We start from the raw sequence: 24,674 nt of genomic DNA on the forward strand, positions 1-24,674 counted from the left end.
ATATAATTTATTGTCTAGCAGTGACTCAGATAGAAATATAGAGGATCGATGAGCCCCTGACCTGAGTGTTGCTGTCTGTGAGAAGGACCTGCAGGTGGTTGAAGCCGTGTGTGTTGCTGGGGGCGATAAGCAGCACGGTGCAGGTGCTCAGGTGGAACTCTGGGGAGGTGTCAGCACTCCTCAGGAAGTCCTCCGTCCTCAGCTCTTCCACACGCTTCAAACGACCCCCCACCAGCTCAATCAGAGAACCCTTGGCAAAGTGAGGTAGGAGTGCTGGGGGGATGTGGTGGGGGGCAGAGGGTGAGGCAGTCATGTGGGGAAGGAAGGGGGAGGCAAGAGGATGCGAGTATTGCTGCCCAGGAGAGAGCTCTCTGCTGTATTTATCCCTGTCTCTTTTATTGTCTATCTCTCTGATGTCTCTGTCTCCTTCATGCTCTCTTTCTCGCTCTTGTTCTTGTTGTCTGTCTTGTTCTCTGTCTTTCTCTGTGCTGTGGCTGTTGGGCTGCCTCTGGGTTGAGTGCTGTGAGTTCCTCATGGTGTGCAGGCCATACAGAGAGCTGCCTGAGGGGATGTACAGCGGGTAGCGCTGAGCCTGGGCCTGGGTACTGAGCTGGCTGGGCTGCAGGGTGGAGTAAACAGAAGCCAGGGAGTAGTAGACATGAGCCTCCGCCACTGAGCCCCTCAGGGGATCCAGCAGCTCCCCTCTCCCTGCCCGGGTCTCTGCCCCATGGGGCTGGGGACTGGTGGGGATCAGGGTGGAGGTCCCAGCCTTTGACGTCCCACGGGGATCCCTGTCCTGCAGAGAGGAATGTGAGTCAGAGCCCTCCGGAGGTGGCGCTTGGAAATCTCGGAAACCTGCAAACTGCTCGAAATGCCCTGTGGGAACCTCCTGGTGTCTCCGTCTCCCGTTGGCATGGGAACCGTGGGGGCTGCCGCCCAACCTGGCACTGCCGCTGGGTTCGTTCCTGTACTCTCCTGAGAGGGGTGCCACCCTAGAGGCAGAGGCAGTCCTGCTGCCTGACCCATCCAGCCCGTTGGGCCTCTTGCCCAAGTACCTGTGTCTGCCCTCAGTCAGGGAGCGGTCACAGGGGTAGAGGGAGGGCTGGCTGAACAGGTGAGAGGGGGAGAAAAGAGAGGAGCTGTTGTCCCTTCGGCCTGTGTTGAAATAGGACCACATGTCTCTTGAGTCAGTGGGGAAGCGGCTCTTAAAGGAGGAAGAGGATGAGGAGGGGGAGGGTGGAAGGATTTCACCTTGGAGCCACCTGGAGTGATGGGGGAAGGGGGTGGGGAGAAGATCATCCCTCTCCCCTACCTGGTCTTTGAGGAAGAGAAAAGGGACGGAGGAGGGGTAGGCCAGGTGCCATGGCAGAGGGAGGGGGATACACTGGGATGGGAGGGGGGGTGGGATAGAGGGTAGCAGGCTGTGGCGGTTCGTCAAAGCCTCTTCGCTGCTCTTCCTGCCCTCTTCCCCCCTCCTTGAGCTGCTTGAGGGCCGGGTCCTGGGGGGCGTGGCGGGTGGTTTGAACTCGTCCAGGGGGGGGTGCTGGTCAGCCGAGCCATCCCGGAACTCCCTCTTCTTAGGGGGGAGGCACTCTTTGCCGCGGTCAGGGCTGGGATTCATGGGTGGGTGCCAGTGGCGGCGGGCGATGGGCGATGGCTAGGTCACATGGGCCTCACGGGGGAAAAAAAAAAAAATAGGTGCAGAGAGAGGGATGGGCCTCGACACGACATCACTGTCAGATCACTGTAACCACAGAGAGACAGGGGAGGAGGTGAGAGAGAGAGGGAGACAAAGGGAGGAAGTGGGGGGGGGGGGGGGGGGGGCAGAGAGAAAGAGAGATTGAGTGAAGTGTGTACATATCAGAGTGAAATGTGGACAGTCTGTCAGGCCTAGCTGTCAAGAGTTGTCAGGACTTAGCAGTCAGACTGCTCTGATACACACAAACAAACCAACGCCTGACACAGATACAGGCAGAGAATGTTTTCTCTTGCCTGTGCACATGCTGTAGTGCACATGCTGTAATCCTTTGGAGGGTGAGTTGCAAATACAGCAATGCAGATTTGATTGGACAGCCTGGAGTCTCTGATGTCAATAGAACTTCAGACAATGAATCCTAACCAGAACGCCTATTCTATCAACTCCAGTTGACCAACTCTTGCTCACCAACTACAGTTTGAGATCGTTGTAGTTGCTACACATATTAATTACATTGCTGGTAATGTGGTCGGGACTGAAACTACCCAGTTTACTGGTCTCATTCAAGAAGCACATGAACTCCCACAAGTGTTCTAAAAATACGCTGCACATTGTGCGAACAGTGCAGTTCGGAGGCAGTGCAGTATAGCTGTAAAAACACACATGCTGTATAAACTCCCAGCAGGAGATGTTTCATCTCTCTCTCTCTGAGGATGGAACATAGAGATATGGTTTATTCTCATGAAGCGCCTCCCTCACACCCCTGAGGGCTGTTCCTCTATGTCCTATTTACTACCGCAAGTACACACACTTACTTACACACGCATGGAGGCTCACACACACACACACGCACACGCACACACACGCACACGCACACGCACACACACACACACACACACACACACACACACACACACACACACACACACACACACACACACACACACACATCCCTCAGGCTGCTATAACTCTATCTCACTCCCCCAGCGATGGACAGAGCTGGTCACCACCCACCCTAAGCTGAAAGGAACACTGTTGATATCACCAGGGGTGGTGTGTGTTAGAGTATGTGTGTGTTTCCCTCTATTTTGTGCCTTCAGAAAGTATTCACACCCCTTGACTTTATCTACATTTTGTTTTCTTACAGCCTTTAAAATGGATTACATTTAGATTTTTTTGTGAGATGGCCTACACACAATACCCCATAACATTAAAGGGGAATTATGTTGTTCGAAATTTTTACAAATGATATAAAAATGTAAAGTTGAAATGTCTTGAGTCAATAAGTATTCAACCCCTTTGTTACGGCAAGCCTAAATAAGTTCAGGAGTAACAATGTGCTTAACAAGTCATATAATAAATTGCATGGACTAATAGGGTTTTCAGAATGTTTGAGTGACTACTTTATCTCTGTACCCCAGACATTGAATATCCCTTTGAGCATGGTGAAGTTATTACAGTTTTTTTGGATTGCTTACACACTAAAATTTAAAGTAGTACACTATTAGCAAAACCTTACACTCAAGAAGCAGAACATCAGCCCATATTTGCACAACTATAAGCACATTGTCAACCTCACACTTGTTGCAAAACTCTACACACAGTGATTTGCAAAACACTAAACACACTTAACATACATTACACACAAAAATCTATCATGAAGTCACGTCCTTGCAATACCAAAGCACTGACTGTCAAATTACCACACCGTCCAACCAATTGGTTCAACACAGTCATCAGGTGTGCAAACACTCGTTTGCTTAATTGTAGACACACCAATCAGGTGTATAAGCACTATAAAAAGCAGCACGTGAGTTCATCGGTCTTCAAGCACAATGGAAAGAGTCAGAGAAAGAGTAAGACGAGGAGGAGGAGGACGAGGAGGACGAGGAGGAGAAGGAAGACGAGGAGAACGAGGAGGACGAGGAGGAGGACGAGTACAGCCAAATCTAAGCCGATATACAGTGGCAAGTGTGATGAGATTGATTTCGACTGGAAAATAGGTATTGTAAAAATATCATCATATCAAAAACATCTGCACGGTTTCAGTAACTGCTTACAGTACTGTATTCTATGCACTATCAGCACTTCTGTTACCTTTTCCTGTGAAATTACTGTACTATTGTATTCTGGGTTTTTTTTCTACATAGGATTGAGGGTCAGGGACGACAAGGGGGAAGGCCTCCTACGTTCACAGAACAGCAAGAGAGGGAGATAGTAAACATGGTTTTGGCCAACAATGCTATAACACTCAAGCAGCTCCAAGCTAACATTGTCAATAACCATGCCATTTTCAACGATATCCATCAGGTCTCAACATCAACACTGGCACGCATCCTAAAAAAAAAACATATTCAAATGAAGCAAATTTATCGAGTGCCTTTCGAGCGCAATTCCGAAAGGGTGAAACGACTGCGGCATGATAATGCAGAGGTATGTATTCACTTTAGCAGTGTGATCTTGCATACTGTCTCATAATCTTTTACTGTACTGTAATATGTATACTAGATCTACACTGTACTACACAATTTTGCCTGACACTGTTTTTCAGAGTTTTACAAATGGATGGAGAGGAGATCCAGCATGAGTTCATTTACGTAGATGAGGCTGGGTTCAACCTGACAAGAACACGAAGGAGGGGAAGAACGTAGGGGTAATATAACTCTCTGTGCAGCCATTACACAGAATGGGGTCCTCCACCGCCATGCCCATATGGGCCCTTACAACACAGCACTCATACTTACATTCTTGGACCAATTGCACAACATAACAGCAGCAAATCAAATCGATCATATGCATTACATTGTTGTCTGGGACAATGTGTCTTTCAATCCGCTCTGCTCTAGTTCAGAACTGGTTTCAGCAACATCCACATTTCACCGTCCTATATCTTCCACCCACATACTCTCCATTCCTCAACCCTATAGAAGAGTTTTTCTCGGCATGGCGGTGGAAGGTATATGATCTCCGTCTCCAGGCTGAGGTACCCCTCATCCAAGCCATGGAGGAGGCCTGTGACCAGATGGAGGTAGCAGCAATGCAAGGATGGATTCGTCATTCAAGACGTTTCTTTCCAAGGTGTCTTGCTAATGACAACATTGCCTGCGATGTTGATGAAATTCTCTGGCCAGACCCAGCTAGGCGAAGAGACAATGTCTAGTTATTTTGTTTATTTTTTTTTTGAACTTACAATACGTAAAGTGACGTTTGGTTACAGTATTATGAATCTCCATGTCAACATTTTGGGCGTGTTGAGAAATAAATGAGTTTCTTCAGTCTGCAACATTGGTCTTGTGTAGTGTTTGGTGAATTTACATTATATTTGTACTTTGTTGATAGTAGCCTACTCTAATCATAGGGAAGTAGAAGTGCTAAAAGTGTTTTAGGTTTATCACAGCAGAGTGTAACTCGTGCAAACAGAGTATAGTAATGTGAAACGTGTGTGTTTCATATGGTAACAAAGTGTGGTTTTAAAAAAGAAGTGTATAGTTTTTACAAGAGTGTTTAATTTTGCAAAGGATCTGTAGTGTTTTGCTAATTGGGTGTGTGGTTGTGCTAATTGTGTGTAGTGTTTTGAAAACACGGGCCCTGTTTTTAAAATTGTGCTTAAGCAATCAAAAAGAAAACTGTAATTACACTTTGGATGGTGTATCAAGTCACTACAAAGATACAGGCGTCCTTCCTAACACAGTTGCCGGAGAGGATTTCACCATGAGGCCAATGGTGACTTTAAAACAGTTACAGAGTTTAATGGCTGTAATAGAAAATTGAAAATGGATCAACAACATTCTAGTTACTCCACAATACTAGCCTAATTGACAGAGTGAAAAGAAGGAAGCCTGTACAGAATAAAACATTTCAAAACATACATCCTGTTTGCAACAAGGCACTAAAGTTATACTGCAAAAAATGTGGCAAAGCAATGCACTTTTTGTCCTGAATACAAAGTCTTATGTTTGAAGCAAATCCAATATATTACTGAGTACCACTCTCCCTATTTTCTTTATTTTTTCTTTATTTTTCACCCACTTTTTCATGGTATCCAATTGTTAGTAGTTACTGTCTTGTCTCATCACTACCGTATGGACTTGGGAGAGGCAAAGGTCAAGAGCCATGCGTCCTCCGAAACACAACCCAACCAAGCCGCACTGCTTCTTAACACAGTGCGCATCCAACCCGGAAGCCAGCCACATCAATGTGTTGGAGGAAACACCATACACCTAGTGACCTGGTCAGCATGCACTGCACCCAGCCTGCCACAGGAGTTGCTAGTGCACAATGAGACAAGGATATACCTGCCGGCCAAACCCTCCCTAACCTGGACAATGCTAGGCCAATTGTGCACCGCCCCATGGGCCTCCCGGTCGCTGCCGGCTGCGACAGAGCCTGGGCTCGAACCCAAAGTTAGCACAGCTAGCACTGCGCCACCCGGGAGGCCATACTCTCCATATTCTCAAGCATAGTGGTGGCTGCATCATGTTATGGGTGTGCTTGTAATCATTAAGGACTGGGGAGTTTTCAGTATATAAAATAAACGGAATGGTGCTAAGCACAAGCAAAATCCTAGATGAAAACCTGGTTCAGTTTGCTTTCCACCAGACACTGGGAGATGCATTCACCTTTCAACAGGACAATAATCTAAAACACAAGGCCAAATCTACAATGGAGTTTACCAAGAAGACAGTGAATGTTCCTGAGTGGCTGAGTTATAGAAAGACTTGAAAATGGTTGTCTAGCAATGATCAACAACTAATTTGACATAGCTTGAAGAATTTTGTAAAATAATAATGGACAAATGTTGCACAATCCAGGTGTGGAAAGCTCTTAGAGACGTACCCAGAAAGACTCACAGCTGTATTTGCTGCCAAAATTGCTTCTACAAAGTTTTGACTCAGGGGGGTGAATATTTATGTAAATTAGATATTGCTGTACTTGATTTTAAATACATTTGTAAAAATATCTAAAAACATGTTTTCACTTTGTCATTATTGGGGTATTATGTGTCGATAAGTGAGAGAAAAAAATCTATTCAATTAATTTTGAATTTAGGCTGTAACACAATAAAATGTTGAGTAAGTCAAGTGGTATGAATTCTCCACCGCCCCACCAGCACAGCTCCCGCCACTGTTACTGCCACCGCCACACAAAGCCCACCACCCACCAGTTCTCTCCAACACTCACTACTCGGCTAGCCCGCACGGCTGTCTGCCCCGACTGTCTGCCCCGACTGCCAATTCTTCCTGTCTCGCTACCCGCCACCATTAGGCATGTAAATCTTGGTTGGGGGAAAAAAATGCATGCCAGCAAAGCCACTACACAACACAACACTAAACAATACATAAATTGCACAATAACAGTGACAAATGGTGGCCACAAACTGTTAAGGCCTACATAAAGCTGTCCCAACAGAAGAGTCCCTACAGCTGTCCCAACTTCTTACCACTACTACACCTGGCTATCAGTGGAGCCTTGTCTGGCAGTGAAACAGTTAATTCAGCCTTGTTTACTGCCTTTTAAAAAACATAGCTGATATGGCTGACTTGCTCAAACAAATGTGTTTTTTTTACGGACAATTGAGATATACAAGCTATGGCATAAGGGGACGACGAGCAGATAAGAGGCAATCCGTAATTTCGAATCGGACATTAATGAGTGAGCTAGGACTGACGTAGTCAATATAAGTATTTGTTCAGCACTTTTGAAATGTACAGCGACAGAATTCAGAACATGGGTCATTCTTACAGTATTATCCCTGTTCACTAAGTCAGAACAGTAGGATAAATAAAGGAGGCATATAAGCAGACAATGAAAGCTCTTACAGATTCACGTAGGAGATGAGGAGGGTCTTTGACCACCCGGTCTGCGGAAAGGACGCTGCTAAATGACTCCTGTCCCTCCGTCAAGGCGCCCAGAGTGTTGCTGAAATAGCATGTGAGTTCCGCACCCTCGCCGCAGAGAGAGACTAGAATGAGGAGGCTCTTCAGGGAGCATTCCGGAACTCACTCACTGAGACCCTCAAGAACGAGTTGGTGTCCAGGGAGGAGCCTGATGATCTTGATGAACTCATTTCTCTCACTATCTCGCAACAAAGCATCATTCACTCATGCTGCCAAACATACCCTCGTAAAACTGACCATCCTACCGATCCTCGACTTCGGCGATGTCATCTACAAAATAGCCTCCAACACCCTACTCAACAAATTGGACGCAGTCTATCACAGTGCCATCCGTTTTGTCACCAAAGCCCCATATACTACCCACCACTGCGACCTGTACACTCTCGTTGGCTGGCCCTCGCTTCAAACTCGTCGCCAAACCCACTGGCTCCAGGTCATCTACAAGTCTCTGCTTGGTAAAGCCCCGCCTTATCTCAGCTCACTGGTCACCATAGCAGCACCCACCTGTAGCACGCGCTCCAGCAGGAATGTCTCACTGGTCACCCCCAAAGCCAATTCTTCCTTTCCTTCCAGTTCTCTGCTGCCAATGACTGGAACGAACTGCAAAAAACACTGAGGCTGGAGGCACATATCTCCTTCACTAGCTTTAAGCACCAGCTGTCAGAGCAGCTCACAGATCACTGCACCTGTACATAGCCCATCTGTAAATAGCCCATGCAACTACCTCATCTCCATACTGTATTTGTTTATTTATCTTGCTCCTTTGCACCCCAGTATCTCTACTTGCACATTCATCTTCTGCACATCTACCATTCCAGTGTTTAATTGCTATATTGTAATTACTTCGCCGCCATGGCCTATTTATTGCTGTACCTCCCTTATCCTACCTCATTTGCACATAATGTATATAGACTTTTTCTACTGTATTATTGACTGCATGTTTGTTTATTCCATGTGTCACTCTGTGTTGTTGTATGTATCGCACTGCTTTGTTTTATCTTGGCCAGATCGCAGTTGCAAATGAGAACTTGTTCTCAACTAGCTTACCTGGTTAAATAAAGGTGAAATATATATATATATATTTTTTACAACCGTCTCCGGGAGCATCAGAGGGAGAGGGTAGGTAGGGTTGCAAGTTCCTTATCATCTGCTTCAGTGCCTTACCCTTCTCCTCCGACTGCATCCCTACCCAAGGCATGTTCTAGCCTGAACCCATGCAGCTCACCCGGACCAGTCTATCTCCAGAGGAGAGGCAGCGGCGTACCTATACTAGGAGCTGACTTTACTGTGGCCAGGCTGGCTACCTGGTCTCCACTTGTTCCCAGTGTCCAGTAAGAGGAGGCTCGGCCGTTATAGGGGAAATACTGTTGCGTCAAATTGCAGGCCCATCTTCCCCCGGACCCCTGTTTGAGGCCAACCTTGTGTGACAGAGCCAGGCTTTTCCTCTATCTGCTCTTATAGATTTTGTTGTCCTTTCTGGACGGAGGCGTTGTTAACCAGTTGGGCCTGGACACCGTTTCACTTAACGCACCTCTCGATGCCAATGCTCAATGGTAAGCTTCTCTTCCGTGTTTGTGAGAGAACCATTCCAGTCATCCTGCGTCTCTCTGGTAATCACCAGAAAAAGATCAGTTTCCACATAATCAACAGTCCCAACTCTCCCCTGGTTCTGGGCCATCCATGGTTAAAACTACACAACCAACAGATTGACTGGACTACCGGGAGGGTAGCTCCTTGGAGTACCAATTGTCTACCATCTGACCTTCCACCTGCCTTGTCTGTACCCCAGTCCATTCCAGAACCCCCGGATCTGTCTTGTGTTCCTCCAGAGTATCACGGTCTAGCTCCTGTGTTCAGTAAGCACCCCACCCCATCTCTGCCGCCTCATCGGCCGTACGACTGCGCTATAGAGCTTCAGCCTGGTGCTCCTCTCCCCAGCAGCAGGTTTTATAACCTCTCTCGCCCCGAGCAAGAGGCCATGGAGGAATATATCCAGGGCTCCCTGGCTGTTGGACATGTCAGGCCTTCTTCCTCTCCGGTGGGAGCTGGGTTTTTCTTTGTCAAGAAAAAAGATGGGTCATTGAGGCCATGCATAGACTTCGGTGGGTTGAATAGTATCACTCTCAGGAACAAGTATCCCTTGCCACTCATCAGTTCTGCTTTTGCCCCCCTCCATGGTGCCACGGTTTTCACACACCACTTGGATACTTTGAGTATTTGGTCATGCCGTTTGGTCTCACTAACGCCCCTGTTGTTTTTCAGAGCCTGGTGAATGATATTTTGAGGGGTGTTATTGGATGCTTTGTCTTTGTCTATGTGGATGACATTCTTTTTTCAAAGACCTTGAGGCTCACAAGCAACGCGTTCACCAAGTCCTCCATTGGCTGTTGGAGAATAAACATTTTGTTAAGGCTGAGAAATGTGAGTTTCATGTTTCCTCTGTGTCCTTTTTGGGTTACATTATTGCACAAGGACAGCTACGAATGGACCCAGCCAAGGTTAAGGCAGTCACAGAGTGGCCTGTGCCCGCTAATCTGAAGCCGCTACAACATTTTCTGGGGTTTGCCAATTTTTACAGACGTTTCATCCGTGACTACAGTCTTTTGGCAGCTCCTCTCACCACCTCCATTCCGTTCCACTGGTCCCCCGTGGCAGAAGCAGCATTCCGGAAACTCAAGCACCGTTTCTTTTCCGCTCCAATCCTTACCCAGCCAGACCCCAAAATCCAGTTTGTCCTCAAGGTGGACGCTTCCGACACCGGGGTACGTGCTGTCCTGTCTCAACGTTCACCCTCTGATCAGAAGCTCCATCCATGTGCCTTGTTCCGCAAGCTCTCACCTGCAGAGAGAAATTTTGACATAGGTAACCGGGAACTTCTGGCCGTGAAGCTGGCTCTTGAGGAGTGGCTTCACTGGTTAGAGGGCTCAGTTCTCCCCTTCATTGTGTGGATGGATCATAAAAACCTATCCTACATCCAGACCGCCAAACGTCTGAACTCTCAGCAGGCCAGGTGGGCATTGTTTTTCGGGAGATTCAACTTCACACTCACTTATCGCCCCGGATATAAGAATACTAAGCACGACGCCCTCTCCCGTCAGTTCACCGCAGACAACACAGGTTCTGAGCCAGAAACCATTATGCCATCCACCTGCATCCTTGCCGCTGTCTCCTGGGAGATCGAGTCCCGTGTTCTCCAGGCTCAGCAGAACCAACCTGACCCAGGTAACGGTCCTAGTAAGGCTCTGTTTGTGCCAGATTCAGTTCACTCTGAAGTTCTTCAGTGGACCCATTCTACTCACCTCATGTGTCACCCTGGAATGAACCGGACTGTCGCCTTCTGTCACGCCCTGAATTTAGTTATATTTGTTTTCTTTATTTTTTGGTTAGGTCAGGGTGTGACAACGGGGGTTTGTTTAGTTTTTGTATTGTCTAGGGTTTTGTCTTGTCTTGTTTTTGTTTATCTATGGGGATTTTGTATGGTCTAGGGGTATGTAGGTTTATGGTGGCATGAGTTGGTTCCCAATCAGAGACAGCTGTTTCTCGTTGTCTCTGATTGGGGAGCCTATTTAGGTAACCATTTTCTATGTTGGTTTTGTGGGTAGTTGTTTTCTGTTTTGTGTTGCTGCACCTTACATGACTGTTTCGTTTTCGTTTCACTCTCTTTGTTATTTTGTTTAGTGTTTCTGTTCTAATAAAAAATAACATGAACACTTACCACGCTGCGCTTTGGTCTGATGACTACACTACTCATCCTAAGACGAATATCGTTACACCTTCCTGCGTCAGCGATTTTGGTGGCCCACCATGGAGAAAGACGCTCGGGAATTCATCTCAGTCTGCTCGGTCTGTGCCCGGAACAAAACCTCCACCAAACCTACGTCCAGTCTGCTTCGCCCTCTTCCCATACCCAGTCGCCCCTGGTCACACATAGCTCTGGACTCGTCACTGGCCTTCCCCCATCTGGCCTTCCCCCAACAATAACTCAGTCATCCTCACTATTATTGACCAATTTTCCAAAGCGGCTCACTTCCTTCCCCTCTCCAAGCTTCCTTCCTCCAGGGAGACTGCGGACCTGCTGGTATCCCATGTGTTGCGGCTGCCTGGCATCACTATTGACATTGTTTCTGACAGGGGACCCCAGTTTACATCCTAGGTATGGAGAGCCTTCTGCACAGCACTTGGTATTAATGTTAGCCTTTCATCTGGATATCACCCCCAGACCAACGGCCAGACTGAGTGGGCCAACCAGGAGATGGAGACTGCCCTACGCTGTGTGACTTTGGCTAACCCTTCCTCCTGGAGTGCCCAGCTACCCTGGGTGGAATATTTCCACACTACCCTCATCAACGCCTCGTCAGGTATGTCATCCTTTGAGTGTGCTCTAGGTTACCAACCCCCCTTGTTCCCTGCCCAAGAGGTCGAGGTAGCGGTGCCCTCGGTCCAGGACCACATGCCATCGCACCTGGAGGAGGGCCCGGGCTGCTCTTCGTGCCTCCACCAGGACCCAATCCCAGTCTAATCGTTGTGCTTCAGCTCCAGTCTACACTCCAGGCCAAAAGGTATGGCTCTTGTCTAAGGACTCGCCCTTGAAAGTGGCTTCCAGAAAACTAGTGCCTCGATTCATTGGTCCATTTGAGATTGATCATATCATTATCCCATCTGCTGTGCATCTGAAACTCCCAGACTCTCTCAAAATCCACCCCACCTTCCATGTGTCTTTGATTAAACCAGTCTGCTCCAGTCCCCTGTCCACCCTGCAGCTGCTCCTCCACCCCCTCCGCTCATCGATGACCATCCTGCCTATATCGTCTGGCGGCTTGTGGATGTACGCCGTCCGGGATGTGGTTGGCAGTATCTGGTGGACTGGGAGGGATACGGGCCTGAGGAGCGCTGCTGGGTGCCCCGTCACATTCTGGACCCATCCCTGCTACAGGATTTCCATACCTCACACCCTGACAAGCCGGGTCGTGCACCAGGTGGCTCCCGTATAGGGGGGGGGGGGGGGGGGGGGGGCTGTCACATCTGCTGCTGCTACACCCCCTAGTGAATATCCGGTGTCTCCTTGACCTACAGCATTCCAGTTCTCTATCTCTCCCTCTTTGTCTCTCTCTGTGTGTGATTGTTTGGTTGGAGACATGTGTGCTGGAGTCAGAGCAGTTCCCCACCAGCTGCAACCCGTTCCATAATCAAAACCTCTACAAATACTCAGTCCTGCCACTTCCACTGTGCCAGATCGTAATCTCCATTCAGTCAGTCATGCTTCTAGCTATTTGCTGTTAAGATCCTGCTGTGCATATTTCTTTGTCTGATGCTGATTCTCCTCTCACTGCAGTTTTGCCACTCTGACTGGTTCCTGTCTCCTGTTCCACATCTCACCACCCTGCTACCCTGTTCTGGATTCAACTCATCACTCCCTTGAATTCCCCTCCAGACCTGTTTACCCTGTCCCAACCGAGCTCACTCCAGCCTTCACATCTGGTTTCCTACAACTCATCCAAGCTTCCCTGGATCTGCACTTCGTCTCTCCCTGTGTTACAATACATATCTTGGTTCATTCATCCCTGTTTCCTGGTCTGAGTCTGCTCTTGGGTTCCCCTGTGCTACTCCGCTTAATATGACATTTGTCTCTGTCAGACATCCGGTTTGGAGCGAGCGGTCGCATTTGCATTCGCTCCGCAGGTAGTATAACTTTTCATTACATTTCATTATAGTACAACGGTTTGATTTGTCTAACCTTAGCAATTTCTTCTTAGCTAGCTACATAGCCGTCTGTGTATCAAAGATAATTGCGTAATTATCGTATTTCGTCGTCTATCGTAGTCCACACTGCTATCTGCCCAGCAGCTAGCCAGCTAGCAAACGTCCACCGTCTACCGAATAGTAGTATAACTTTTCATTACATTTCATTATAGTACAACGGTTTGATTTTCATTTTCATTACAGTACAACGGTTTGACTTGTTTGATCTTAGCTAGCTACATAGCCGTCTTTGTATCAAACATAATTGTGTAGTTATTGAGGTTCGCTAGCCAGCTATTTTCGTCCTAACGTAACGCAACGTAGCCAACACTGCTAGCTAGCCAGCTAGCCTCCGAATAGCAGCATTGTAGAAACGAGTGCTTTACAACGGAACGACTTGATTAGTGTAGTGTTAGCTGGCTACACAGTTGTCTTTGCTATCTTTGATTTGTTTGATCTTAGCTAGCTACTCAGCTGGCTACATAGCCGTCTTTGTATCAAAGATAATTGTGTAGTTATCGAGGTTCGCTGAGGTTCGCTAGCCAGGTATTCTCGTCCTAACGTAACGTAACGTAACGTAGTCAACCCTGCTAGCTAGCCAGCTAGCCACCGATTAGCAGCACTGTAGAAACGATTACATTACAACGGAACGACTTGATTTGTGTAGTGTTAGCTAGCTACATAGTTTTCTTTGCTATCTTTGTATCTAAGATAATTGTGTAGCTTTGAGTAATTATCGGTTAGCTAGCCAGCTATTTTCGCCTGCCGCGCTGCCGTCCTCCTACCTAGCCAACACTGCTAGCTAACACTGCTAGCTAGCCAACTTCTACCGAATAGCAGCACTGTAGAAACTTACATTACAACGGAACGACTTGATTAGCGTAGTGTTAGCTAGTTGTCTTTGCTGTCCTTGTATCCATGATAATTGTGTAGTTTAGAGAAATTTAGAGAAATTGTCGAGGTTACCTAGCCAGCTTCACTTTCAACAACGCAGCCACTGCTAGCCAGGCTACTTCACCAGCCAGCAGTACTATATCATTTTAGTCAATAAGATCTTTTATTTTATTTATTTTTTGCAACGTAAGCTTAACTTTCTGAACATTCGAGACGTGTAGTCCACTTGTTATTCTAATCTCCTTTGCATTAGCGTAGCCTCTTCTGTAGCCTGTCAACTATGTGTCTGTCTATCCCTGTTCTCTCCTCTCTGCACAGACCATACAAACGCTTCACACCGCGTGGCCGCGCCCACCCTAACCTGGTGGTCCCAGCCCGCACGACCCACGTGGAGTTCCAGGTCTCCGGTAGCCTCTGGAACTGCCGATCTGCGGCCAACAAGGCAGAGCTCATCTCAGCCTATGCGTCCCTCCAGTCCCTCGACTTCTTGGCACTGACGGAAACATGGCTCACCACAGATAACACTGCTACTCCTACTGCTCTCTCTTCGTCTGCCCACGTGTTCTCGCACACCCCGAGAGCTTCTGGTCAGCGGGGTGGTGGCACCGGGATCCTCATCTCTCCCAAGTGGTCATTCTCTCTTTCTCCCCTTACCCATCTGTCTATCGCCTCCTTTGAATTCCATGCTGTCACAGTTACCAGCCCTTTTAAGCTTAACATCCTTATCATTTATCGCCCTCCAGGTTCCCTTGGAGAGTTCATCAATGAGCTTGATGCCTTGATAAGCTCCTTTCCTGAGGACGGCTCACCTCTCACAGTTCTGGGTGACTTTAACCTCCCCATGTCTACCTTTGACTCATTCCTCTCTGCCTCCTTCTTTCCACTCCTCTCCTCTTTTGACCTCACCCTCTCACCTCCCCCCCCTACTCACAAGGCAGGCAATAGGCTTGACCTCATCTTTACTAGATGCTGTTCTTCCACTAACCTCATTGCAACTCCCCTCCAAGTCTCCGACCACTACCTTGTATCCTTTTCCCTCTCGCTCTCATCCAACACTTCCCACACTGCCCCTACTCGGATGGTATCGCGCCTTCCCAACCTTCGCTCTCTCTCCCCCGCTACTCTCGCCTCTTCCATCCTATCATCTCTTCCCTCTGTCCAAACCTTCTCCAACCTATCTCCTGATTCTGCCTCCTCAACCCTCCTCTCCTCCCTTTCTGCATCCTTTGACTCTCTATGTCCCCTATCCTCCAGGCCGGCTCGGTCCTCCCCTCCCGCTCCGTAGCTCGACGACTCATTGCGAGCTCACAGAACAGGGCTCCGGGCAGCCGAGCGGAAATGGAGGAAAACTCGCCTCCCTGCGGACCTGGCATCCTTTCACTCCCTCCTCTCTACATTTTCCTCTTCTGTCTCTGCTGCTAAAGCCACTTTCTACCACTCTAAATTCCAAGCATCTGCCTCTAACCCTAGGAAGCTCTTTGCCACCTTCTCCTCCCTCCTGAATCCTCCTCCCTCTCCCCCCCCCTCCTCCCTCTCTGCAGACGACTTCGTCAACCATTTCGAAAAGAAGGTCGACGACATCCGATCCTCGTTTGCTAAGTCAAACGACACCGCTGGTTCTGCTCACACTGCACTACCCTGTGCTCTGACCTCTTTCTCCCCTCTCTCTCCAGATGAAATCTCGCGTCTTGTGACGGCCGGCCGCCCAACAACCTGCCCGCTTGACCCTATCCCCTCCTCTCTTCTCCAGACCATTTCCGGAGACCTTCTCCCTTACCTCACCTCGCTCATCAACTCATCCTTGACCGCTGGCTACGTCCCTTCCGTCTTCAAGAGAGCGAGAGTTGCACCCCTTCTGAAAAAACCTACACTCGATCCCTCCGATGTCAACAACTACAGACCAGTATCCCTTCTTTCTTTTCTCTCCAAAACTCTTGAACGTGCCGTCCTTGGCCAGCTCTCCTGCTATCTCTCTCAGAATGACCTTCTTGATCCAAATCAGTCAGGTTTCAAGACTAGTCACTCAACTGAGACTGCTCTTCTCTGTATCACGGAGGCGCTCCGCACTGCTAAAGCTAACTCTCTCTCCTCTGCTCTCATCCTTCTAGACCTATCGGCTGCCTTCGATACTGTGAACCATCAGATCCTCCTCTCCACCCTCTCCGAGTTGGGCATCTCCGGCGCGGCCCACGCTTGGATTGCGTCCTACCTGACAGGTCGCTCCTACCAGGTGGCGTGGCGAGAATCTGTCTCCTCACCACGCGCTCTCACCACTGGTGTCCCCCAGGGCTCTGTTCTAGGCCCTCTCCTATTCTCGCTATACACCAAGTCACTTGGCTCTGTCATAACCTCACATGGTCTCTCCTATCATTGCTATGCAGACGACACACAATTAATCTTCTCCTTTCCCCCTTCTGATGACCAGGTGGCGAATCGCATCTCTGCATGTCTGGCAGACATATCAGTGTGGATGACGGATCACCACCTCAAGCTGAACCTCGGCAAGACGGAGCTGCTCTTCCTCCCGGGGAAAGACTGCCCGTTCCATGATCTCGCCATCACGGTTGACAACTCCATTGTGTCCTCCTCCCAGAGCGCTAAGAACCTTGGCGTGATCCTGGACAACACCCTGTCGTTCTCAACTAACATCAAGGCGGTGGCCCGTTCCTGTAGGTTCATGCGCTACAACATCCGCAGAGTACGACCCTGCCTCACACAGGAAGCGGCGCAGGTCCTAATCCAGGCACTTGTCATCTCCCGTCTGGATTACTGCAACTCGCTGTTGGCTGGGCTCCCTGCCTGTGCCATTAAACCCCTACAACTCATCCAGAACGCCGCAGCCCGTCTGGTGTTCAACCTTCCCAAGTTCTCTCACGTTACCCCGCTCCTCCGCTCTCTCCACTGGCTTCCAGTTGAAGCTCGCATCCGCTACAAGACCATGGTGCTTGCCTACGGAGCTGTGAGGGGAACGGCACCTCAGTACCTTCAGGCTCTGATCAGGCCCTACACCCAAACAAGGGCACTGCGTTCATCCACCTCTGGCCTGCTCGCCTCCCTACCACTGAGGAAGTACAGTTCCCGCTCAGCCCAGTCAAAACTGTTCGCTGCTCTGGCACCCCAATGGTGGAACAAACTCCCTCACGACGCCAGGACAGCGGAGTCAATCACCACCTTCCGGAGACACCTGAAACCCCACCTCTTCAAGGAATACCTAGGATAGGATAAAGCAATCCTTCTGCCCCCCCCCCCCCCCCTTAAAAGATTTAGATGCACTATTGTAAAGTGGCTGTTCCACTGGATGTCATAAGGTGAATGCACCAATTTGTAAGTCGCTCTGGATAAGAGCGTCTGCTAAATGACTTAAATGTAAAATGTAAATGTCTCAAACAGGCTATAGGCTGCATGTATGTGCACCACCAAGTCAGAATAGTAGGCTAAATTATGTGGGGAAAATGGACCAAATTATTAGGGTAAGGCACATGGGCTACTAACATCTTACTACACAACATACACCTAGTATTACTTTCTTAGCTACAGTATGGATACCTCCCTGGCATATTACATCATTTATGCAGCAGCATACAATACATTTTTGGGCTATGCTCACTTTAACAGGAAAGTGGCGTGGCAGTCCTTCTTGGGCATATTTAGTCATCAAACTTTGTCATCAAAGTATGGCATTATGGTGCTTTCAAGACAACTGGTAACTCTGAAAAAACAAGATTGAATCATCACGTCAGTAATCTTCAGGTCAGAGCTCTAGAAAGAGGCCGAGTTCCCGACTTGCAATTCCGAGTTGAATTACCTTTTAAAATGTATTTTCCTAGTCTGAGCTAATTTTCATAATGCTATACTTTATACGTTTACTTTGACAAAGTTTGATGACTAAATATGCCCACGAAGGACTGCCGCGCCACTTTCCTGTTAAAGTGAACACAGCCCAAAAATGTAGTTCCCAGTTGTCTTGAACTCACTGAAATCGGAGATTTCCACATTTCCAGATGTTTTGAACGCGGCAGAAGTCATGCTGTATTGACAGCATGGCCTGCGTTGAATGTTTATCATTTTAAGCTTGGAAAAGACACCCTTAAACCCAGACTTGGAACACACACCCACTCCACTGAATAGCAGGCTAGTGATAGCTTTGCAATGCTTGCAGTTAGTAACTGATTCCTTCCAAACTACTCATTGTTGAATTTGCGATTTCCAACTTGTTTTGTAATGTTTATAACCAATGGCCGATGAGCACCGATACGTTTTATCGATAATTTCTCTTCCTTATTTCTCTCCATATGACAAGGATTTGCCAGTAGATTGTTGACTTGATGCATGATGATGACTGCTAGCTTGATCTGTTAACATGATCAGTCCAATCAAAGCAAATGTAGATATAACGTGATTTGATGTCCTTTTATCTGTGGCCAATGACATTGAGCCTTCTTGGATGGGCACCTCCAATGCAACTCTATGGCAGCACCCAAGGGGCTTGAATTTTCAAGCTCTACCAGTAGATTTTGTGGTGATGTTGTGTCCCCATGAGTGACAGAACATTTAGCCAATCATGGTGCAGCTAGTGAACATAACCAACCCCTACGCTCCGTATTTTCCGCTGGCTGCTCCACTACCACAGAAAGCACTGAGCTAGGCTGAAACACCTGTATTTTGGAGCTCACTTACTCAAGCTTCCCTGGATGCAGATTTATTAACTCGAAACATTTTTTTTTACATTGATTGCAAACTGATATGTGACACGTATTAATGCCAAAATAACATGCAAAACAGGCAACAACAAAAAAAGTAGATACACTACTCCAGTAATTGATTTTAAGGCCCAATGCACCCATTTTTATTTCAATATTAAAGAATTTCTGGGTAACAGTTAAGTACCTTGATGTAAACGTTTTTGATTACAATGTATTTTTTAAACAATTTCTCAAGCAAGAATTTTACTAGCATTGTCTGGGAGTGATCTGAGAGGGGAGGGGAGGGATATGTAATCTGAAAACGAAATGTTATTGGCAGAGAGGTTTGGAACTCTCATTGTTGTTGGTCTATATGAACATATACACCAGGCAGGCCAAAACCTGTTGATTAGAAGGGCCTGTGTAGATTGTATTTTCAACCAGAAACTATCAGGAAATAACACTGATACAATTTTTCACCACTTTTATAGTGTTTTCATTTCATCAGCTGTCTTACAATATGAATTATTATTGTTTTGACTGCACTGGGCTTTTACGTGTTAGGGAAGGTGGTTGGACAGTCTGGCATATACAGTATTTAGGGTTGGATTGGAGTAGAATCAATGGGAATTTAAGAGATTTTTATTGAAAAGCACAACAGACATCTGTGCTGAAGCAACCACATTTTCGGAGAATCACAATTTATCCCATAAATGTATTGATGTAGATGTCAATATGTAGAGATAACACTAACTTCCTGAAAGAACTAAGGTATGATTAGGAATCTGACAGGTGAGGTTTTTCACCTTGGAAAGTACCCAAACTCCAATCGTCTCCTAAGCGATTGTTAACTGTATGTATAGACTATTGTTGATGAAAGAGCGATCTAAGTCTAAGTTTATCAGGGAGAAAGCAAGACTGCTCACTGCTATAGTACAATTTTAGTTTGCTTGGCAAAATGCACCCTTGGGGGCATGGTTACAGAGAACAGTCATCTCCAGAATAACAAGGTAATACACTGGTGCCAGCTAATCCCATCATCCAGAGCCACAAGAAGTACAGAGGGCAAGTCAGGTCAATTCCAGTGTGCCTGCCAATCTTCCATCCCACAGCAGCGGAGTGACAGAGGGAACATTTATGCTGACTCTGATGCTCTCTGAGGAAAACCTTTACAGATTCACTCTAAAGCTGAAGAAAAACTCCTTCACCTCTCACACAGGAGGGCTGAAAAGGCACACACATGCTCACGCTCACACTCGCTCACACACACAGGCACACGCATACACAGACACACACGCACGCACGCACGCACGCACGCACGCACGCACACACACACACACACACAGCAACACACATCCTTATTGCACAGCAGTGTGGTAATGTTACAGTAAATGTCACTCATTAGAAAGAAAGGGACCATCCAAATCCATTGCTTTTACATATACTCAAAGCATGTGTAATGCATATCAAGAAATACAAATGCTAGCAAATATCAACAGGCTTTGATGTCATTGAGGAATTTCTGAACTGCAAAAGTGAAATTTGTGAAATATTTTCAAAATGCCTCTCCCCCTTTCCTCCTTTCCACCCTCTCCACCAGTGATGTAGTGGTAAAAAAAAAGGTGTGTAAACTCTGATTGCCGGCCGCAGTGAAAAAAGTAATGGTTCCTATTTTTTCAATGGATTTTTCTGCATAAGGTGGGTAAACTGTCAAGCAAAAAACGAAACGTGGGTAACCTGCATTTATTTGAGTTTACCATCCACTACACCACTGCTCTCCACAGGAAATACACGTAGTGTTTTATTAACCTACTGTCCTGCATAAGAATGAGACAGAACCTCCATTCAGCATCTGACCACAGAGAGGACCCAGATTGACTCAGCTATTCCACCTCCGCCATAAACAACTAGATCAACAGGTGTGACCACACCAATACATCTCCACTCCCACTCAGAAACAAGTTCTGTATAAATCTCAGTCATCCATTGAAATACTTATCACAGTTTTGATATAAAAAGAGAGAATAGAGGGTAAAGAATCTTAATTAACTCCAAGGGTGAATTTGTTATGCAGTAGTCAAAATCATCTAGCTAAACAATAGTTAGACATAAAAAAAGAGCAGTTGAGAACACAAGAGAACAGACGGGTTGATGGAGTTGGTTGTGATGAATGGATCCAAAGTACAGCAACTGACCTTAGAGTGGGCTGCTGACCAGAGTGTTGTCCGAGTGTTGGTGGCCATACATGCTGCAGTCATCCAGGGGATCAAGCCCCTCCCCCCAGACTGCTTCCTACTTTACCTCCACAGCACTAATAGAAACACGAGCAACAGCTGCCAGTCACACCCTGTCACACAGCGATGTATGTGAGAAATAGAACAAGCAAGCCCACCAAAGTGAGAATAACACTGAGAAGCCTTGAGACTGCGCGTGTCAGTGTGTCAGCATGTGTATGAGCGTCAGTGCCTAACTGAGACTGTGTGTGTGTATGTGTGTGTGTGTGTATAGACTTGAGGAAATGAGTAATATCAAGCAGTGAGAAGCATGTCTGCTATGCAACGAGCCACATAAGTAGACCAGTTGCCGCTACCACCCACTCACCTTACTGTGAAAGGGATGGACACGCACGCACACGCACACGCACACACACACACACACACATACACACACCATCAATCGACTATGATCCATAAAACAAATATTATCCTTTCTACACAAGTGTATGTTGTCTTCAATTAGAAAGAGAAAAAACATAGAGATAGTTGATGAGAGACTGGGAGGGACAAGGGACAGTCTCATCCTACACACTTTAGCTTTAGCTGCTGCCTCTGACTCAAAGCTAAACCTCACATCTCTCCCACTATCTCTCTGTCTCTCTCTCTCACACACACACACACACACACACACACACACACACACACACACACACACACACACACACACACACACACACACACACACACACACATGGGACCCAGGGAATGCACTGAACCCACAGTGCAATGATTCAAGCCGTGAGAGACTAAAGCTCTCTGTAGTATTGTGTAAAGTAGCTGCTGAACCATTCTGATGACAGAGATTAATGAGGAAGCCCATTCAGTGTCTGAATTGATTCTCTATGATATCTAAATACGAATTAGAACCAGTAAAACACAAAGAGAAATCTAAGACTAGAAATGCCATTAAATTATTAGTCATGTTTACGACCACTAAAACGACCATAATCTCACAGCTCACTCACAAAACTGCACGCTAACACCAACATACCCACGTACGCGTGCAGACGCACACAAACAAACGCATGTCCACACACGCACACGCACACACGCGCACACACACACACGCACACACGCACACACACACACACACACACACACACACACACACACACACACACACACACACACACACACACACACACACACACACACACACACACACACACACACACACACACACACACACACACACACACACACACACACACACACACACACACACACACAGATGTAAGGATTGGGGAAAACCCCATCTGCAAGATGTAAAGTGTAGTTTTGCATACCATCATACATGCACAGAATCTATCCAAAACATCCATGTATAATGAATGTACTAGATCACACAAACGTGGACGCTGCTGTAAAGGGGAAAAGACACAGTGAGATGTGTCTGTCTATAGCATAGCTAACATTCACACCATACCAATGTGTTAAAAAATGTAGTTTATATTCCCCTGACGCTGTGTTAGAGGTGGCATGCAAACTCTTACAATCTGTTAAATGCTATTTTCATAATAATTCAATCTAAGAAATCGAACCTTAGGCTGATGGGCTGTTTCATTAAAGAGCAGCTAAACCCGTTTTGCTATTATATAGGGTACTGTATATACTGTAGTACCCATTCCATCAACATGCTGCTATAATGTTATAGTACTGTATATACTGTAGTACCCATTCCATCAACATGCTGCTATAATGTTATAGTACTGTATATACTGTAATACCCATCCCATCAACATGCTGCTATAATGATATCGTACTGTATATACTGTAGTACCCATTCCATCAACATGCTGCTATAATGATATCGTACTGTATATACTGTAGTACCCATTCCATCAACATGCTGCTATAATGTTATAGTACTGTATATACTGTAATACCCATCCCATCAACATGCTGCTATAATGATATAGTACTGTATATACTGTAGTACCTGTTCCATCAACATGCTGCTATAATGATATAGTACTGTATATACTGTAGTACCCATTCCATCAACATGCTGCTATAATGATATAGTACTGTATATACTGTAGTACCCATTCCATCAACATGCTGCTATAATGATATCGTACTGTATATACTGTAGTACCCATTCCATCAACATGCTGCTATAATGATATCGTACTGTATATACTGTAGTATTAATATTCTTATTTTGTTTTTAATAAATGAATAATTAACCTAAATAAATAACTAAAGTTTAACCACAATTGACCAGAGAGAAAATGTTTTTTTAGCAAATATTGAATGAACTGGGACTTTTTCAATCGTTTCAATTGTTGTAATTTATTTAATCATTTATTTATTGGAACTTTAAATGTAATAAACCATGAACTCCAATTATAAGAGATGTTAGATTTCACTCAGTAATACATCATCGGGCAAATACTATTTTACTTAAAATGTTTCAATGAACTTTGATCTGAAAAGCAAAAGCAACAGTTATATCCCCAAAAGGAAGCCCATTCAGTATCTGAACTGAAAAAGCAGCCATTGAATAAATACTGTGGAGACCGCGGAGAAAATAATAGTGAATTTGATGTAACATTCCTTTCACAGGTAAAGGTAAAAAGACATGGTGAGATTTGTCTGTCTATCTGTCTAGCATAGCAGACATTCACACCCTTACCAATGTGTTATATGTGATGTAGAGGATAAATTAGTTTCAGTTGGTAGAGTACAGTACAGAACTAAAATAAGCAATGTGTTGACTGATATTACAATTCCTCATGATAATGTGCTTTTCTCTTGCTATGATTTAAATCCAATGCAATCTAATGTATCTATACTAGGAAGGATTTACATTGTGGCTTAGAGAAAACAAACTACTCTTCTGCTTCTTCTTCTTCTACTACTACAACAACTAAAACAACAACTACTACAACTACAACAACAACAACAACAACTACTACTACTACTACTGCTACTACTACTTCTACAACTATTACTACTACTACTACTACTTCTACAACTATTACTACAACAACAACTACTACTACTACTACTACTACTACTTCTACAACTATTACTACTACTACTACAACTACAACAACAAATAATACTACTACTACTACTACTACTACTTCTACAACTATTACTACTACTACTACAACTACAAAAACAACAACAACAACTACTACTACTACCACTACTACTTCTACAACTATAACTACTACTACTACCACTACTACAACTACAACAACAACAACAACTACTATTACTACTACTACTACTACTACTACAACTACAGCAACAACAACTACTACTACTACTACTAGTACTACTACTTCTAAAACTATTACTACTACTACTACAACTACAACAACAACAACAACTACTACTACTACTACTACTACTTCTACAACTATTACTACTACTACAACTACTACTACTACTACTACTACTACTACTACTACTACTACTACTACTACTACTACTATTACAACTATAACTACTACTGCTACTAATGCTGCTACTACTA

The 24,674-nt window shown here is 46.0% G+C and overlaps 1 protein-coding gene across 2 annotated transcripts in view; it reads right to left on the bottom strand.

Annotated features, from left to right (window-relative positions):
• The window catches only part of LOC129861007 (uncharacterized), a 133,004-nt gene that overhangs the window by 2,980 nt on the left and 105,350 nt on the right, over window positions 1-24,674 (bottom strand). Inside the window, exons 1-2 of one of the 2 annotated variants that reach the window (XM_055932018.1) lie at window positions 21,104-22,100; window positions 62-1,744 (exon numbers count right to left, since the gene is read on the bottom strand). In XM_055932018.1, coding sequence (XP_055787993.1) covers window positions 62-1,621 — 1,560 coding nt within the window. In that variant the 5' untranslated portion in view covers window positions 1,622-1,744; window positions 21,104-22,100. Of the gene's footprint in view, window positions 1-61; window positions 1,745-21,103; window positions 22,101-24,674 lie in introns of those variants that run through there. The other variant, XM_055932017.1, reaches the window with a different exon arrangement.

Source organism: Salvelinus fontinalis, chromosome 8 (assembly GCF_029448725.1).
Source record: "Salvelinus fontinalis isolate EN_2023a chromosome 8, ASM2944872v1, whole genome shotgun sequence".
NCBI classification, from domain to species: Eukaryota; Metazoa; Chordata; class Actinopteri; order Salmoniformes; family Salmonidae; genus Salvelinus; species Salvelinus fontinalis.